Source organism: Syngnathus leptorhynchus, chromosome 1, assembly GCF_054491065.1.
Source record: "Syngnathus leptorhynchus isolate UIUO chromosome 1, UIUO_Slep, whole genome shotgun sequence".
Taxonomy (NCBI): domain Eukaryota; kingdom Metazoa; phylum Chordata; class Actinopteri; order Syngnathiformes; family Syngnathidae; genus Syngnathus; species Syngnathus leptorhynchus.
Genome location: NC_141195.1, coordinates 5,781,781 through 5,799,835, shown reverse-complemented (window position 1 = coordinate 5,799,835; position 18,055 = coordinate 5,781,781). Strand labels below are relative to the sequence as shown.

At 41.5% G+C, this 18,055-nt stretch overlaps 3 protein-coding genes across 5 annotated transcripts; 2 read left to right on the top strand and 1 right to left on the bottom strand.

Moving 5' to 3' along the window:
* Positions 1 to 291: 291 nt before the first annotated feature.
* On the top strand, positions 292 to 2,091 carry taf11 (TAF11 RNA polymerase II, TATA box binding protein (TBP)-associated factor). The gene is made up of 6 exons (XM_085905507.1): positions 292 to 476; positions 655 to 862; positions 944 to 1,074; positions 1,150 to 1,237; positions 1,497 to 1,593; positions 1,667 to 2,091. The coding sequence occupies exons 2-6, from the start codon at positions 686 to 688 to the stop codon at positions 1,795 to 1,797; spliced, it is 624 nt and encodes a 207-aa protein (XP_085761633.1). The 5' UTR covers positions 292 to 476; positions 655 to 685; the 3' UTR covers positions 1,798 to 2,091.
* Positions 2,092 to 3,276: 1,185 nt separating this feature from the next.
* bltp3a (bridge-like lipid transfer protein family member 3A) lies at positions 3,277 to 12,610 on the bottom strand. The gene is made up of 21 exons (XM_085901404.1): positions 12,252 to 12,610; positions 10,826 to 10,988; positions 10,465 to 10,503; positions 10,245 to 10,336; positions 9,989 to 10,178; positions 9,721 to 9,861; positions 9,351 to 9,521; positions 8,965 to 9,145; positions 8,819 to 8,905; positions 8,555 to 8,725; positions 8,196 to 8,341; positions 7,587 to 7,728; positions 7,187 to 7,380; positions 5,883 to 7,108; positions 5,600 to 5,784; positions 5,346 to 5,476; positions 5,084 to 5,234; positions 4,759 to 5,015; positions 4,531 to 4,639; positions 4,405 to 4,457; positions 3,277 to 4,185 (listed from the first exon to the last, which is right to left on the bottom strand). The coding sequence occupies exons 1-21, from the start codon at positions 12,293 to 12,295 to the stop codon at positions 4,069 to 4,071; spliced, it is 3,990 nt and encodes a 1,329-aa protein (XP_085757530.1). The 5' UTR covers positions 12,296 to 12,610; the 3' UTR covers positions 3,277 to 4,068.
* LOC147061559 (protein ILRUN-like) lies at positions 12,305 to 17,845 on the top strand. 3 transcript variants are annotated; one of them, XM_085905149.1, is made up of 6 exons: positions 12,305 to 12,436; positions 13,191 to 13,361; positions 14,634 to 14,788; positions 14,935 to 15,132; positions 15,217 to 15,539; positions 15,839 to 17,845. In XM_085905149.1, the coding sequence occupies exons 2-6, from the start codon at positions 13,204 to 13,206 to the stop codon at positions 15,872 to 15,874; spliced, it is 870 nt and encodes a 289-aa protein (XP_085761275.1). In that variant the 5' UTR covers positions 12,305 to 12,436; positions 13,191 to 13,203; the 3' UTR covers positions 15,875 to 17,845. The 3 variants fall into 3 exon arrangements, with proteins under 3 accessions (XP_085761275.1, XP_085761377.1, XP_085761511.1); XM_085905251.1 differs by lacking the exon at positions 12,305 to 12,436 and adding an exon at positions 13,066 to 13,077; XM_085905385.1 differs by lacking the exons at positions 12,305 to 12,436; positions 15,839 to 17,845 and adding an exon at positions 15,681 to 15,788 and having other exon boundaries at positions 13,089 to 13,361.
* Positions 17,846 to 18,055: the final 210 nt, after the last annotated feature.

Genomic DNA, 18,055 nt, shown 5'->3' with positions numbered 1-18,055 from the left:
GCAATTATCACAGCGTGCACAGTGGTGCTCGGTTTTTGTCTTTTGCCATGTTTAATAAACACGCACGAAGAGTATGGCTATTGATTAATTTTACAGCAGGATTTAATTTTTTTTTTATTTCTTACATGATATTGTCAAAATTTTAAAAGCAAAATTTAAAAGGCAGACAATGGTGCGCTAATGACAATTTTAAACAACTGTGTCAGTTTCAAAAGTTCGGTCTTTATCAATATAGGTTTGACAAAATGCAGTCTGTTTTGTAAGCTATTTGTTAATAAAGGTTGTACAAGCAGGAACCGGAAGTGACGTTACGCACTGCCAGACTACCCGACTCTTCCTTGGATGCATAGCATAACATAATTTGAAAATAAACCGGCCGGGTTTACTTTATAACGATACCCATCAAAACGATCGTTTGTGTTAGCTTACCTTCGTTAGCCTCGCTGAAATTTGTTTGACACCTGACAACAGTAAAGGTAAAGATTTTTTTTCTTCATGTTTATTTAGCTAGCCAACAAGCATCGCGTGCATTTAAATAAAGTTAAACAAATACTGCATGGATTTAAACAAAACGATCCTTGCGCAATTTTAGCAATATTCCTTATACTATCGTGTGTCGATAAACAAGGCTTAAGAATCTCATTGATTCTGCAGCGTCTGACGCTGTCGTCGTGATTGAGTGATAATGGCTGATCCTGCGCGGATCAAAACTGAGGGCACACTTGAGAACTCAGCAGCCGGCCAAGATGAGAAGCCTGACGCCAAGGTGACCGAGGACACACCGTCTCCTGCACCTAAAAAGACTACAGACGAACCAAAGGAGTCTTCCTCACAAGACCAGCACAAACAGGATGATGCAAATGTAAATACAATTTAAACTTTAGGTCTACATACTTAGCTGACTGGCTACTAATTCTTGCCCACTGTTTTCTTGTCTCTAAAGGAAGCGGCAGCAGGAGAAGATGAAGAAGAAGGGACTTCGGGTCAGCCTGCGTCTAAAAGACTGAAGGTGGAATCAGAAAAGAAAAAGGAGAAGCGGCAAAAGGTTGATGAGGATGAAATACAAAAGATGCAGTAAGATGTTTTCCACCAAACACAAGCCTGATTCCTTTTCTTCCCATTAACACATTTCTTTGTGTGATTTTGAAGGGTTTTGGTGTCATCTTTCTCTGAAGACCAACTGAATCGTTATGAAATGTACAGGCGTTCTGCTTTCCCTAAGGCTGCTATTAAGAGGGTATGAAGTTTTGACTATTGCTTAGTGCAGCGTTTCCAAAGCTTTATTGAGCGAAGGAACATAATTCTTATTATTAGAAAAATGTGATGGGACGCTACCAAACTACCTCAAAATGTATATACTGAAATAATGATCTTATTTACATACTTTATAGTCTGGTTCTTCTGAGTTGAACACAAGGCATTTATGCCTGCAGGAAGCTTATCTTATTTGAAGTGGTTATAAATAATAATTTTAATCAATCATTTTTGTTTTCTAGCTGATCCAGTCCATAACGGGATCCTCAGTGTCCCAGAACGTGGTCATTGCCATGTCTGGTATCTCCAAAGTCTTTGCTGGGGAAATAGTTGAAGAAGGTAAGATATCTATACCACACTTGGGTAGACTTTCATTTAAATAAGTAATCTGAAATATTTTGGGTTTTCACAGCATTGGATGTTTGTGAGAAGTGGGGAGACACACCACCTCTTCAGCCCAAACACATGAGGGAGGCAGTGAGGAGGCTCAAGAGTCGCAATCAGATTCCCAACACCAAGTACAAACACATTGTGTTTCACTGAGGAGCACAGCTTTAAATTCAGTGATAAATACACTGGCCCCACCCACTACGAAAGAGGCACCATGATTTCAAAGAACCCATACAAAGGTCTGACTACTTACCACTGGATGAGCAGACTTCAAGATCAGTGTGCATTCTGCTGAAGGAACTTTGATCAAGGACTATGAAATAGAAGCAGCAGCCTTTGTTCTGTCAGTATAAAGGTTTGATGAAACATTCACTTCAGTTTGTATGACGTTGTACTGATAAAGTATCATTGTAAATACAGTAAATTTTATTATTGAAAAGAACATGACCATTTGTCCTTTTTATTGAAGCTTTAAATGAATTGCAAAATCCAGCATAAAAAAAAAACCAACAACTTGGCTCTTGACCGAGTGAGGACTGCGTCCAATAATACCACAGAAGCACAACTTTCATGTGTTTAGCAAGTGTTCATTTATTTTGTTAAAATACTTTACACTCACTAATGGTTCACAGAACCAATTTCATATTAGTCTTAAGTGATAAAGACATAAATTGTAATATTCTACACAAGTAATGTCCGCAGGGTTCAAAACACTTGCACCTCTGACCTCTTGCTACTTTGTCAAAGTGAGTGAAAAATTTAGTGGTTTTACTCACACAAGTGTAAACGAAACAACACCTTGATATTTGGAAGTTCATGCATTAGAGAGAAAACACACAAAGAAATCCTCTTTAGTGGGCCACTCGTTTCTGCACTACACATTTACTTTGGAGGGCAGAGATAATCTACATTTACATGTTCTTGATCATTCTATTGCTTAGAAATGTAACATTCCTCTTTACATCCACTACTGGAAGGCAGCGGAGTTAACCTTGACAGGAGTGCATTGGCGAGTTAGAACCACAAGAGGTCTGCCTTGTGGGCCGAGATGATCAAGTGACCTGAGAGGTCTAGAAATTGCACACCTCTCCAAAGGCAATAAATAGGAGTCAAAAATATCGTACCACATATGACAACAGAGAAGATATCAACATTTTCAATAAAGCATTCATGTAATGAATAACATATTTGTGTTACAATGAATGGCGACATCATTATTCTGCATTAAATAGAAAACGCAAGCGTTTGGTCTAATACGTCAATTGTAATTCACAGGAATATTGAATGTTCAGAAAAGTGCTTTACATGACACTGCATGAGCATGCATAATTAGGACCGCAAAGACATCTTCCAATTGTATGGTTCCAAAAATACTGTGCAGTGTTAGTGAACCAAAGAAATTGGGTCGATACGTCCTACGCGGCGCATACGAGTAAACAAACCAGCTCGGTGTGCTGTCACCGTCAAGTGTCCACAGGTAGTAACACTAGCAGCTTGTTTCCTTACAAGCTGCAAAGGCGCTGAAATCAAAATACAATACTTTTCTTAACCTTTACAACACTGCACGGAAATAATAAACTGTGAAGATGGCAACAAGGTGAACTTTGACTTGCATATGCCAATGTATTATGCTTTAAAAAAAAAACTGTTACTGTTTTGTTGTATTCGACTTGAGATGCTACATTATAATTTTATAAATAGTTCTATTGTACAAACTACAGTACCAAGTCATGCGATTAGTGTGTATTTGACACGCGATCAACTTTAATATCCACACCACAAACTATCAAGTGGAAAGAATTTAAAGCTTGATGGTATCTAACGGAGCATGCTGCATGACAAATACAAAAAACATACAATGAGTTTACTGTTCGTGTGGGTAGAAAACAATTGAATCACTGTCTGATAAGAGTACAGTGCGTAGTGTACTTGGCTAGGAATTATTTGGACAATACATTTCCTCAATCGAATGTCACAATGGATTTGAAATTATTCAATAAAAAAAATATAGTTAAACGTTAGCTTTAATAGCAATCATCATAACTGATTCATGTACCGCACAAAGCTTTGCAATGCAATCAATTTAAAATTCTTCAAAAGTCAAAATTTGAAAGTTCTATTTCAAATCCACTGAGTCAAAAAAACAAAAACAAAAAAAAACGGTCATTGTCCAGATAATTACCATCCTACCAGTTATCGAACCATGTCCCATTTTAGTCGGGTAATTGCACTGCCTAATTATTGCAGCGTCATCATATGAGCAGCTAGTTATCGGACCACGTTCCACTTTTGTAGGCTAATTGCACTGCCTAATTATTGCAGCGTCATCATATAATCAGCTCGACTTTCCAAATGTGCTTGGAAAGAGTAGTAGTGGCCTCTTGACGGTGTTCTTCGACAAGATCAGCACAGAGGCATGAAAGCTCAGAGGCTAAACTCAGGGTCATACTTCTTTATCTCCAGAAGGAGGCGATCTCGGTCGCTGAGGGCCTGCGTGAGGGCCATCTGGGCATCGGAAAGCTCAGACTGCAGGTTTTGCTTCTGTAATGGCACCGTTACGAGATTAGTAATCCTACATTTAAGCAGAGTGGTTACGTTCAACTGACATTGTCCACATCGTTTGATTTCAGCCTCTCAGACGTAACAATTCTCAATTTCTGTTATCTTTTGTGTTGAATCAAAATAAGACATTTTGCTTTGACTCATTAGATTTCACAACTGGTCTATGTGTATGGTTGTGCCAGCATGGAAATGGCTTACCTCACTCTGCTCTTTACCAGAGCAGGAATATTTTGGACTATCCAGACCTTCAGCTACAAAAGAAAAAAAAAAAAGAAAAAAAGTCAAAATCAGCAAAACCTTTGCTGTAGTATATAACATGCCCACCTTTGAGCCTCATGATTCCATCTTCGCCGCGTTTGAGAAGCAGCTGATCTACAACAAATGTGGCTGAAGTTGGCTGAGGAGCTGTTGGGTAAATTCTTGGGCTATCGTCCTATTAAAAAGAAAAACAAGAGCGCGACGATCAATTAAAGATTGCCTTACAGCCTTTTCATTCGATCCGTGCTGATGCGGAAACATTTCGAAATAAAAAAAATGACTTCAATGGCGTACCTTAATTGTAATGGTTACGTTGCTGACGTGTACGTTCATCGGCTGACCATCCGCGCTAAATTCATCCTCCAGAAAAGGTCCGATGTTTGCTACGGTGGAGGTTAACAGCTCGACGTGACAATCTTGCACTCTGACATCCAGCGAAGCCAAAGACTCGCTCGTTTCAGCGCTTCGTGCCGCAGATGGACCACTTTCTGCTCGCATACGGACTGCGGGTGAGCCTCTGCTACCTTGCCCATTCAATTTGTGGGCAGGAGCTGCACAAAGGAAAAGTTTAAGGCAAGGTGATCCGTACACGTTGTATGTTGTTAGCAGTTCAAGTTACCTTGAATGACACCAGCCAGCAGGTCTAAAACCCTGACGTTACCCATCTGTACTGAGCTTAGATTCTGGGCTTGTACAGCAATAACTTGGTCCTCTCCCTTTATTTCCACAGTGCAGGATGTCCCGTTTAGAATAAGTAACAACACAGAGGCCTACAAGGAACGTGAGAAAAAAAAAAAAAAGAACAGGAATAAATTACTTGTGAAAATAAAATCTGTTGAGCAATTTCCATAAATGTGTAAGCCCTGAATATAAACACCAACCATATCCGCAGACATGTCCTCTGTACTGAATGACAGGGAGCTGCTGAGATCAGCTGATGAGCCTCCCTCTGTGCCAAGAGCAGGGCTGCCTGAAGGATTGACACTGGCACGTGCGGAATCGACGCCGGACTCTAGAAACATCAAACAACATGCTGAAGGCCCGATTTACAAAAAGGTTTCGACGTGCACTAATGAGAGCCAACTCGCTCGCGCACGTATCTGGATGTATGTGGTAGTGTAACCATTGCGAGTACCTGAATCCATGAGAACGACAAAATTGTCGCTGGCGTCACTTCCCACAGACAGGTTTTCATCTGGCAGACTGCCATCCAAGATGGCACTGTCAAGAGAATGCTGGGAAGGCGACTGCTTCATCATTTGGTGCCGTAGGCTGGACACCAGGGAGGGGGAAGGCTCCTCTGGATGTTGGACTTGTTCCCTGTCAAACACACACCCATCCGTTAAGAGCGTCAGCCTGCGATGCGGAAACGCCCGATTAAACTGACAACAGCTCAGCGGGAAAGCAATCACACTTACTTGGTCTGCGGACTGAACAGTTTGCTCATCCCGGAGCCACGGCTCAATATGCTAAAGGCGTCTCTTGTTTTTGAAAAGGCGCCTTTGGTTAAGTCCAGCGAGGCACTGATGGCATCTTTGGTCACATCTTTGGTGACATTGATGGCGCTTGATAGTTCTCCCTCCAGGCTGAAGGTGGAAGGCTCCCTGGAGAGCCTTGGGGAGTTTCCGGGTGAGAACTGAGGTGAAAGGACTGGGGTGTCCTCAAGGAGGGTTGAGACATCACAATCCAGTGCCTCTTCTACAGCCTCACAAGCCTCCTCCACTGTTCCATCTTGATCATCGTGAGCGTGGCCTGTGCTGAGGGAGCACACGCCGTTTTCTAGACCGCTGTCCTCTGGGATCAAATCTGTGGAATGATGCGTAGGGGAGATGTCAGAGTCCGTCAGACTGGGGCTGTCAGTCTCTGGAGTGTGGGGGACTTCTTCCTCGTGGTCCGTGCCGGCTGGTGGTAAGAGGAGACCCACCTCCACTGTGTCCAAAAGCAGGGCAAGACAAACCGTGGTCGGTTTTGACTTTTGCTCACGACTCTGCTTAATGTCCTTTAGATCCCGACTTAATTCCACTCCCAAACGCGCCATGGCGTCCTTCATTCTCAGCAAGGCAACATATTGGTAGTGGTTGAGCCACATCTTGACCGGCGTGATGACGTGAGCAATGACGTGGACGTAAGCAAGCGGGGCATCTCTGTGGGCAAGTTGTTCAGAAGGGAGCCGATGGCCCTCGCTTGGGCTGGTGGAGTAATGCGATGAACCCCCGAACCAGGCAGCGGGCTTGCACATCCATACGGACATAGCGAAGGGCTCCACAAAAGGGTGCGTTTTGCCTTTAGGGAGTCTTCGTGTTCCGTCGAAACCTAGCGCGACACGGGACAGGCTTAGGGACCAGACGTCTTGGGATCGCAGTTTTTTCGGAACGGTCGGTGAAGGCGCCGCCGACTCTTGGGAGTGCTGAAAGAAAAGGGAGGGGATGGCGCAGAAGGCACTACGGTCTCTGGGGTAAGAACATGGTGGCTCGGGCTGGAAGAAGGAACAGCTTGCAAAGGTGTCACAGGTCATGCTGAGGTCAGCTTTGGAGCCGTGGGGACAGTGGCGGGTGTTGCTGAGAGCCATCTGAGGTACAGTCACAGAAAGGGACCGAGGACGCTCTGGATGGTCCAATATAGAAGAATCTAAGGGAATCACCACCTAAGGAAAGCAGCAACAAAAAACAAAAAAAACATTCAGCCTATTTTTTTTTTTTTTTGAAAGAACATCACAACTCACCTTGAGCTGAGCTGCATCCAGACGGATGTCAACATGCTCGTCTGCTTTGCTGCTGTCTTGCAAATGGTAGAAAGCTTTGACCTGGTCCAGAGTGTGTAGCAGCCCTCTTGAAAACAGATTAATCCACAAGACACTTTCTGGGTCAACACACAGCTGGAGGCCATTCACCTGGCCGTACAAGTTCGAGGTTGGCACTGCAAGTATAAAAGGAGATTTCAATTCAAGTCTAGTTCAAATTTCTCAAGAGAAAGTTAAAGTACCATGAAATGAAAGAAAGAAAGAAAGAAACGTACATTGATGCAAATACATTGTAGATTTCATTCATGCTAGACATTTCAGTACTACCTCATCTGATTTTGTGTTACAGCTGAATAAAATACAAAGAAATCAAGTCAGTTACCTGAGAAACTGGGGTTGTTGGGAAAGTAGTATTCAGTAAACTGCAGGTGAACTGCTGGTACACTATCTGGCAGATGCAAAACTTTACGATTACATGACAACAGAGGCTGGGTTTTCTTGTTTTGACGGCTCTTTGTAGACACCTGAATGAAAAATATAATCATAAGAATTTTAGGCAAATGCAACCAATTTCTAAAAAACATGTTGAGAGTGAGGAAGAGAAAACATGAATCTTTTATTCTTTAGAAAAAAACAAAAAAAAAGCCAAAAACAATTCGCCTTGAGGGTCTCACTCACTCCAAAGAGGAACTAAAAGCTCCTTTAAATAACCCTGAAAATGACAATTGAACCACACTTGGAATAAACAAACAAATTCAGTCTAGTACCTTTTTATAAATTAAAGCTTATTTTTTGTTGTTTTGTATGAAACGGAAAAACATTTTTAAAGTATGACAGTAATATTGCATGTGACCAAACTGACCTGAATAAATGGAAATTTGACACACCCCAAAAAATATTTGCTCTACTTTTTAGCTTGTATAAATAGCAACCTGCTTGCAGAGCATGACAGTAAACAGGCAAATCAAATGAGGGAATGATAAAATCATGCCTGGTGAATGTCAACGTCGTCTATCCGAACCACCATGCAGCTCGACCGCAAACTCTTCAGAGTTGAGCTCAAAGGACTCGCGCTGGAGTTGTTTCTGGCTGACTGTTCTTTGTCAGAGAGATTTGACTTTGGGCTTGTTGTTCCATCTGAAATAAGAAAGCGCACCACTTGACTACAAGAGACAAAATAAATGAGTGTGACCTTTCGTTTGTTTTAAGTCCTCCTTAAGTCGCCACCGAACAATCGTGGAGTTATGTTTACGTGACTAATCGATGGAATAATCGATTGTAAGAAGAAGAAAAAAAACGTTGGTTACAATGTGTATCATCCAGTGCGTGAAATGAATTCCGAATGCATACCTCGAGGCGTCCTTACGGGGGAATCGACGTGTGGCTCGGGTGCCTCGGTACACGGACCCGGAAACCCAAACGACTCTGCTCTCATCTGGTAGTCGTGTAGCAGTTTGCCAGCCCACTGCGCCTGAGCTTCCATAGCTCCGCTGTGGCGTTCCCAGTGTCGACATCCGTCGGCTGTGGAGGAGGAGCGGTAAGCGCCAGTTAAACGTAGAAACCAAAAACGAGTGAAGTGAGTTTAAAAATAAAATAAGGGCTCGTCGCACTTACCCTGCCGGTGAACGGGATAGTAGTCGAAACCCAACTTCCTGAAGGTCAACTGCATTGCACCCTGCATACCCGGAGGTTCTTCTAGATCTGTCAATATATTGTAGCAGTTAAAAGTGATTCTGTTAACCCAAGTCTGCCTAACGTACCTTCGGCTACAGAGGAACTGTCGTTGCATACATGAAGGTCCAAGCGGGAAATGAAAGTGTGGTAAGAAGATTCCTTCACATCAAAGCGATCAAAATATTGACTCATGTTGTTGGGTGAGCCAATATGAGCGGGTGTTGACTGGGTCCAAAGGTTGTGGAGCCCGGGTGATGGCGGAGCAGTCTACAATACAATAAAGCTCATTGTCAATATTTTCAAATAAAAAGTCGTTTTGGGCTCATATTTGAAGTTAAACGTGTTTACGTTCTTGAATAAGGAATGCAATCTTTGAGATGTGTTTTCAGATTAAAACTAAAAACTAACTAAATCAAATAAAAATCAGGACTTTGAAAGGTCAACTTGACGAGGTCACAATAGGCAACAGGACCTGCAGGGATTCTGCAGTCATGCTCTTCCTCTGCTGAGCAGATTTCTCCATGGCCTCGCTGAGCGACTTGGCGTAGCGGATAATGGCTTTGAGCTGAGAGTCGGTCAGTACCCACAACAAGTCATCCAGAATGAAAAGCAACTTGGAGGCCAACACGTTGCAGTCCTTTATCTGGATGGGACAATGAAACATTTGGCCGTGATGATACTTTTCAGGCGCTTTCATGCCAAAACCGCCAACTTTTATCCTCACATTCATATAAATAAAAACTACAGAATAATGTATCTTGTTTTGTGCACACGTTTTCTTTGACCTCATGTGAAAATTATTTGAAAAGATAACAATTCAAATAAAGTGGAAAAGGTCTCACTCGGCGTTTTAGAGCAATGCGAATGCGTCCCTGGTTAGTGATGAGGCGCAACGGGGTGCTACCCAAATCCTGGTCATCACTCTCGATGGCGTCTGCCTCGATCCTCAAAGTCTGCCAGTTAATTTCCTTGAAGGTCAACACCTGCAGAAAACAAAAATTATCAATAAATAAGTGAACAAATGAATGAACGGATGGGTCCGCATCACACACAGCAAACACGACGGACGTTGATGGGGAAAAAGATTTGATTAAATCCTTGCACTGGTACCTCTCCTCTCTTTGGGTCTGTGATGCGAGTGAAGCGGAGGTCACTGCGTTGCCATTTGGGGTTGAGGCTATTGCCTTGCAGCTGCCACAGCTCAAAAGAGGCATGGAAAGCTCGAGCGTGCACTTTGATGGTGATGGAGTTGATCCTAACAGACATGCCCTCCACTACTTTCTCGGCAAAGCCGTACTCGCTGTGAAGAGTGGCGGGCAAAGGTGAGGTAATGTGCTGAATTTCAGCAGGATCTCTGCAGGCTTACCTCTGGCCCGCTGTGATGGCGATAGGAGAGGGGCCATTGGGAGGACGTGGCTCCTCGCATGTCCTCATTTCTACCTCCACTTTATCCAGGAACTGCACAAAAGAGGAAAAGTGAGTAGAATTGAGCATTTTTATTTAAAAAAAAAAAAAAAGTTCACTTAAGATAGGAAAGAACCTTTGCAATGAAAACTAGATCCTGGAAAATAGAGGGAACCTCTTACCAGGCAGATGGGGCTTGTTTTCAATTTAGTCCATTGTATCTGCAAAGACAGCAGTCAGTCAAAGTCAGTCAAGGTTGTCACAAAATATTTTTGTGCAGCATTCTACACTTCTTTGTATTCAGTAGGCATGACGCAAGCATATTTTCTAATCACACGATAACAGTGCGCACATCAACAGTTAAATCCAGTTCGACATGTTAAATCCAATTAAGTAGCAAATAATGACATACATTGCACTACTTTGATCATTTGATCGTGATTTATAGACGTCATGGAATCAAGTTACCAACCAATGAAGAAGGTGCTCTCATAGGTCAAACCAGTAGAGCTGTCAGCTTGTCTTGTTTTGAAAGTGACTCACCCTGATCGCGGCTTTGTTGCAGTAGACACGTGTGACGGCCAGCCAGGTAGGCAGGTCCAGCATGTTCTGCAGAACCTCTTCATCAAGCTCAAGATTGGACAACTGCCCTTCCCCCTTCAAGGTACTCAGGTTGATCTTGTCTGGGGACAGATTCTTGGTAAACCTAAGAAGAAGAAACAGACCAAAGACAATAGTTATTTTTTATCTGACAATATCAGGTCCCAGATTTAGGGGGGAAAAAATCTCAACAATATATTTTAGGATTTTTTTTTTGGAACACCAAAGAAACACTCCAATTTTATATTTAGACAGCTTGGTTAACTAGAACCAATAAAATAATAAGATCAAATTAAAAGGAGAATGCAACACAACAGCAATCAGGCAACAATCTGTACAGTTCACACACAAAGCAGGATTCTGACGCATCAACGTGACATTTCAGAGAATTGTGCAAAATTATTAGTCAACACAGTGAGTGACCTGCCTGACAGACCTGACAGACCAGTTGAACACTTGGTCAACAGCAAACTTCAAATGTCAGACAAAAATAAGGTTTTGTTTACACTGGTACTTCGACATCTTAGAATAAAAAAAAAATGATTTGCTGGAATTAAAAACAATATTAGTTCAAAAACTATAGCGGCTCTGGTCATTTAAATTAATCGTTAAGATTAGCGTTAAAATTAACATGCTTCCAATGAGTTCAAATATTCAAGAGTTTATCCTGCTAGAAAACAAAAGAGGCACTGTAAAACTGTTGGCCCGAAAATTAAACAGCACTAAAATTGATCTTAAACAATGTACAGAGGATCTGTTTTGAAATACTTAATGGGACTGCTATATGCTGGACTGGCTTTGAATACATGGCAAACCGCTAGAAATGAGTACAGCCACATTATTATCCTACATTAATGCAATTGTTGGATGATGTCTTTACCTAAATATTACTTAGGTATCTAATTAGGGATCAAACAAAAAACTAAATATGGCATCAGTGCAAATTAAGAATTTGTAATTCTTTCTTAAATATGTCACGTTTATTTATTTCTAGGCTTTTCGACTATACAGTTAGCTCTATAAATCCTGCAGTACCACCAACCATTGTCAACATACTTTAAAAAAAATGTAGTGAAGAACTGTGATTGTACCAAAATTTATTCAATCGATTTTGTATGCAGGTGTTGTGGAAGATTCAAAAGACGGGCTTTCAAGTTTCATAAAGAATGTGCAAGATCAAGCCTTCTTACGCATAATTCTAATTTCAATGCTCATCTGATATTCTGCAAGCAAACGTTTTAAACACGTTTGACAAAAAAAAAAAAAACGAGGTCCACATTAACTGCCGATGCGAACCATTTAATTGTGATTGTTGACGCCGCCAGCCAGCATCCTGCAAGGCTAACAGGCTACCCGAGATGACACTTACCTTGACAAATGTTTCAGAATTTGCTTTTTGATAATCCCGGCCATTGCTGAGGCTGCTGTGGTCGTACCGTATCTCCGTCGATAGGTTTCTATTTATATCCACATTTACTAGCTTGGAAAACGCTCAATTGAGAATGCATCACTGGCTGGGGTTATCTTAAAAGCCATGGCGATGCTGCTAGGCTAGTAAGTATCTCGCGCCTCATCGTAGAGCATGCACCCTCTCTCTTTCTCTCTCTCTTTCTCTCTCTCTCTTTCTCTCTCGCTCTATCTCTCCTTTTTTTCTCGCGCTCGCCACCATAAACCGCACTGAAGAAGCAATAGCGTCATCTGTCGGGACAATATGGACGTATAGGTAAACAGTACGTATTCGGTTAAAACCGGAAGCTGGATTTTTTTTTGCAAAGGGTTGAAATAACACATTTTAAATTATATCTTAATCATTAATGATTTTTATGTGTGTAAATAACACATTTTATATCATAAAAACACACATCATGCTCATGATTTCTTTTGGTAGAAAAATTTGAAGTACGTTATGCCACCAAATATTAAATGTCATTCAATTGAGTTAATTTATTAATAATATCTGTTCAAATACATTTGTTCACATGAAAGGTAGGTAGCTTCCAACAAAAGGTTTTACAGCAGAAAAGTATGGGTGCTTGTGTCCATGTAGGTACATACGTGTTTTTAATTTGATTATTCATATATTTCTATTATTATTATTATTATTATTATTATTATTATTATTATTATTATTATTATTATTATTATTTGCCTGGTACGTTGTATTTCCCAGTCACATGGCCTCGGCGGTGTCAGAGGTGAGCGTTGCGATTGTGACATGCGCAGTGGGCTCTGTTGTTCACAGTTTTGTTATGGCAAAAGCAGGCCTGTCTCTGTAAAAGGAGTTTCTTTTTTGAATTTCATTTTCTAGAGGCGAAGTGACGATGGAGGGTATGGACCTGGACGTAGACCAGGAGCTCACGCAGAAATTTAGCTGCATGGGCACAACGGACAAAGACATCCTCATCTCGGAGTTCCAGAGGCTGCTCGGCTTTCAGCTAAACCCCGCCGGATGCGCCTTCTTTCTGGACATGACCAACTGGTGAGCTCGGGGACTGAACTGGCCTGTCGCTAGGACTTCGTGTTAGCTATTGCACGTTTGCCAGCTAACATTACTTTCGCGGATGGAAGATAATATTTATACTCGGGGAATATTTTTTTGGGATCAATGTAGCGTGTGTTAGATCGAATGCTATAATGTTATAATGAACAAGCATGTATGAAAGACAAATTGCTGACGCTAACTTTGAAAGGGATTTAGATACTATATAGTCACAATACAAAGTTACGCCATTAGCAGAATGAATACATGTAGTTTTCCTCATGTATTGGTTTCCACGGCTATCATTACATTTGCCACCAATGTTAAACTTGCTAAACTGAACGCAATAACTATCTACTATATCTTCCCCGAGATGCCAATTTTGCGTAGGTTCTGAGAAACACACCATTTAATCCACGTAAGGATAGTTGCTCATGAGTCCTGTGTTATGTAACCTGGCAGCCAAACTGAAACGTGTAGCAAGCCTGGACCAATTGTCATTCCATGTTGATAGATGTTAACGTAACAATCTATGCTTACAATTTACACAATGTAGGAATGAAGGTGGACTGTACTTTGCTTTGAAGACAAATATTATTACACTGTCGTGTCAACATTCGGCTGTGAGCTAGCGTAAGTCACGTGACAACGTTGTAAGCGCTCCTTGCAACCAGTTTGCTAAAAATAAGATCTGCTGGTTTATGGATGACGAGCGCGTCACGTGAAACACCCACTCACACATTTAGTGGGCTTGAAAGTTAATTTCAATTAATTCCTTTTGACTGTCAGAAGTTAACGTTGCACTGACGCCGACGTCTACTGTATGCTGAGGATTTGCTTCCTTTCACATCTGTTAAAACTAAATTATGAGAAAATATCTGATTTGTCACCTACTCCTTGTTGCAGACACATTTATATCAAAATATTGAGCAAAAATAACTCGAGTCACCACCCAAAAAGAAGGCAAAGAAATGTGTTGGTGGGGGGGAAACAATTGTAGTGCTCTATAGTAACACAAATACACCAGTTGAGGACATTTCTATGATTCTTTCTTTCTTTTGTGATGTGTCAAAAATATATTTTCCTGGTCATCACCAAATGTGTGACATCTCACTGGCTCGTAACATTTAATGTAATAGTCATGTTCACACCTAATGACAATAGCAGTCAAGCCTCTAGAAGTCTTTATAATTTATAGCTATTAAATATAAAAAACGGTCGTGCTAATCAATGTTGTGTGACTACCTCCTGGGTGTCGTCTGTCTTTTTCAGGAATTTACAAGCAGCCATTGGAGCCTACTATGACTTTGAGAGTCCGAATATCAGTGCGCCCTGCATGTCACTTGTGAAAGATGTGACTATTGGTGAAGGGGAATCAGTTCCGCCTGACACACGTTTCACCAAGACCTGGAGGATACAGAACACAGGTAAATCCCACACAACAGTCCAACACATGCAGGTGTAAAATCTTTTTAAAGATGATTGAGAGTAATTTGGGGGGGGTTTCCCCCTTTTTGTCCAATTTGTTACATCGAGTTAAATAGCGCCACATTCATTCTTGCCCGTCTTCTAGGTGCAGAGTCTTGGCCTCCTGGGGTTTGCCTGAAGTATGTTGAAGGAGATCAGTTTGGTCATGTAAACATGATAACGGTCCGGTCTCTAGCCCCTCAGGAAATGACGGATGTGAGTGTGCATATGCATAGCCCAGCCTCTCCTGGTATGTACCAGGGCCTTTGGAGAATGTGTACAGCAACGGGACTTTACTATGGAGGTAGGCGTGACCAAACAATATACGTACATAGCCACTGTTGCAAGGCACCAATCAGGCTAATCCACTCTGTTTTTTTTGGAACAGATATTATTTGGGTGATCCTGAGCGTGGAGGTCGGCGGCCTTCTCGGTGTCACACAGCAGCTTTCGTCTTTCCAAGCGGAGTTCAACACCCAACCTCATCGCAACGTCGAGGGAAATTACAACCCCTTCGCCTCACCGGAGAAAAGCAAATGGCCCAACGGCAACAGCGACCTCCACCACGATGGCAGCCATAAAGTCTCAGAGGAACACTGGCAGGGGAGCCCGAACCAGTTGCAGCCAGATCAAAATGGACTTTCACACAACTCTGTGGACATAGTAGCAAACAGCCTACAAAACAATCTGTCAATAGTCACTTATAACCAGGTAAGGTGACACAAGGCCCACAAGGATATTTTGGATTTCCAGATTGTCAGACTGTCTGACAGAAATGCCATATGTCACATATGGTCAATTTCATTTTTTATTTTTTTTTTCATCACCAGAAATGTCCACTTTATGCTTCAGGTTTCAAGTGGGATTAAATTAAAACCAAATGTTCCCCTCCAACAGCCTGAGCCCACATTTTGGCTTGACAAGTCTGCACGAGCTCAGTTGTGACATTGTAACAAAAAATCCTTGGTCTGTACACTTGATGTTGCCTAACTTGTTCTTTCTCCTTACAGGGTTTACAGGAGCCTTCCCCGTTTGGTCACTCATGAATCTTGGGACTAGTTCTAGAGAAGCTGCAGTAATAAACGCCTCTGGAGCCTACCACGTGGATGAGAGAAGGAAGAGGTTCTTCTATCAGTTGCTGCAGGAAAGTCTGTAATCAATTTATGCAAAGCAACTGTACCCCTGCAGCGGCACTCTTGAGCAGCAGAGGTCTCTGACGTCGGATCCACCGACATCCCACCACCACTGTATGTTCACGTGAATGCTAAGTTAAAAAGTAGCGCAATTGAGTCTTTTGAGTGATAACTTTTTTTTTTTTTTCCATACAATTTAGTAGTCGGACCGCAAAGTTACGTGTATTTGTCAAATTGGGTGTGTATTCTTGTGAGTGTGAGTTCAAGGTGAAAGAGAAACCTTCGAGGAAAAGCCATTTATTTTGCCAATTTATTCTCCGGTTTCCGCTCTGATGGCCCAATGTATCGATTGCTTGGGTTTCGGAAAAGTTTCCCTTTAACAAAGAAAAATAATGTGGTCATTACATAAAACGCATGTCTTATTTTTTTTTAATACACATAGACTCCAGAAAATATGAAAAGCTCAAGCCAGATAGTGTAATTATACACACACGCACCCACACCTACCCAATCGGTCACCCATTAAAACCGAAGCAATAGTTTCTGAAATAGAATGCACTGCAATGATCCTCCACTAGAGGATGTCATGTCCACTCGCCGACTCTACTGAGCCGCTTCACACAGTTCGTATCTGTGTTTTTTAGCCACGTTTGAATTCCTGCTAGAATAAAATTTTTACAGAAGTTATATTCTATACTCTTTAGGATGCCTCACACTGGTTTTCATCAGAGGTAAACTGGAAAAGCTAGTGTGGGATGATTGAACCCAAACTTTGTTTCGCTGTATCGAATTAAGTTAAATATCAAAGTAATATTCATTGACTAAAATCCATTTTTGGTGAGGAAATATTACTAAATGAGAGCCATAGGCTTTTGATCCAATGTTGAGACAATTTGGACAACCACCTTTTTTTGTCTGGACCATTCAATTAAACTCATGTATCTTTTTGTGAGAAAGCCAGAATATACAGAGAATATTCACACAGTGAAATCTAAGATTCAAACTCACAACCTTTGATGTAAACACGCGCTTCACCGTGCTGCCTTTGAATTATTTTCCTTAACGTATATGCTGTTTTATAGTTGACACCTATTCTAATCATATCTCCATCTTATAAGCTCGGGAATTGCGTGATTTATCACCATAACCTATCGACAGAATCATTTTATCCATAATATCACCGGACTGCAGTTTTTATGAACTGCAACGCATTCTTGAAAAAAGTCGAATCATGCCCATTTTCATTTTATAGCGCTTGCACAATATCTTTTTGATTTGAATGTATTTGATGAATGTTGAGAAGGAAAAAACATTTGGCAAAATGATTAAATAGCCCTCACATTTGTGTTTGTGTTGAATACTATTCTGGATCGTTGATTTCTTTGGATGGATGCAAACATCGTCAATCCCGTCGCGACTTAAGAACAGACACGACAACAATGGTGGTGGTGTCTTTTTTTTTTTTTTGCTGCATATTTCGCAGCACTGAACTGGCTGATCTATGCACTGAGTAACATGACCTCTTCAGGCTTGTGTGTACGTGCGTGTGCGCATGTGTTTCTTCCTACAGTTGCGTTCCGAAGGGCTAATTGACTCTGAGAGTGTTAGTTTTTAAGACTGGTGAGCATCTTCAACGCGGCTGCATCTTGTGAACCCGAAAACCAGGGTGAACTTTGACAAAACCAGCTAACAGCGAAGCATGCCAAAAAGAGATAAAAATGGGTAGTGACTTGTCAAGTGCAATGTGTTATTGTCTGAAGTTACCAATGATAAGTCATACAGACAGCAGCATGCTTGAGGACGAGGGCGTGTTCAAAGATGTATTTTTTTTTCTTGTAAGTTTGATGAATGTTTGTATGAATAAATTATCACTGATAATTATAATTGGCTTTTATTATTGGTTGCATCAAACAAACATGGAACACTGCTCCTTGCCATGAACGCTCAAATAACCCCCCCCCCTCGCCAAAGTTATCACATTAGCCTGAAGTGATTAAATTCGAATGCCTTTTGTTGTCCTTTGAAATACTGTTTTTGTGGACAGACGTGTTCGACGTAAAAACTTCAAAGTCTGCTTTATTGTCAATTTCTCCA

What these genes read in the sequence shown, in the direction of transcription:
- taf11 (XM_085905507.1), top strand. Translation starts at nt 686, where the DNA reads ATGGCTGATCCTGCGCGGATCAAAACTGAGGGCACACTTGAGAACTCA. An exon ending in GATGAAATACAAAAGATGCA is followed by an intron (nt 1,075 to 1,149) that starts GTAAGATGTTTT and finishes GTGATTTTGAAG; the next exon opens with GGTTTTGGTGTCATCTTTCT. An exon ending in CTAAGGCTGCTATTAAGAGG is followed by an intron (nt 1,238 to 1,496) that starts GTATGAAGTTTT and finishes TTTGTTTTCTAG; the next exon opens with CTGATCCAGTCCATAACGGG.
- bltp3a (XM_085901404.1), bottom strand. Translation starts at nt 12,295, where the DNA reads ATGGCCGGGATTATCAAAAAGCAAATTCTGAAACATTTGTCAAG. An exon ending in CTATCCCGTTCACCGGCAGG is followed by an intron (nt 8,726 to 8,818) that starts GTAAGTGCGACG and finishes CCTCCTCCACAG; the next exon opens with CCGACGGATGTCGACACTGG. An exon ending in TGGAATCATGAGGCTCAAAG is followed by an intron (nt 4,458 to 4,530) that starts GTGGGCATGTTA and finishes TTTCTTTTGTAG; the next exon opens with CTGAAGGTCTGGATAGTCCA.
- LOC147061559 (XM_085905385.1), top strand. Translation starts at nt 13,204, where the DNA reads ATGGAGGGTATGGACCTGGACGTAGACCAGGAGCTCACGCAGAAATTT. An exon ending in AACGGGACTTTACTATGGAG is followed by an intron (nt 15,133 to 15,216) that starts GTAGGCGTGACC and finishes TTTTTGGAACAG; the next exon opens with ATATTATTTGGGTGATCCTG. An exon ending in CAATAGTCACTTATAACCAG is followed by an intron (nt 15,540 to 15,680) that starts GTAAGGTGACAC and finishes TTTATGCTTCAG; the next exon opens with GTTTCAAGTGGGATTAAATT.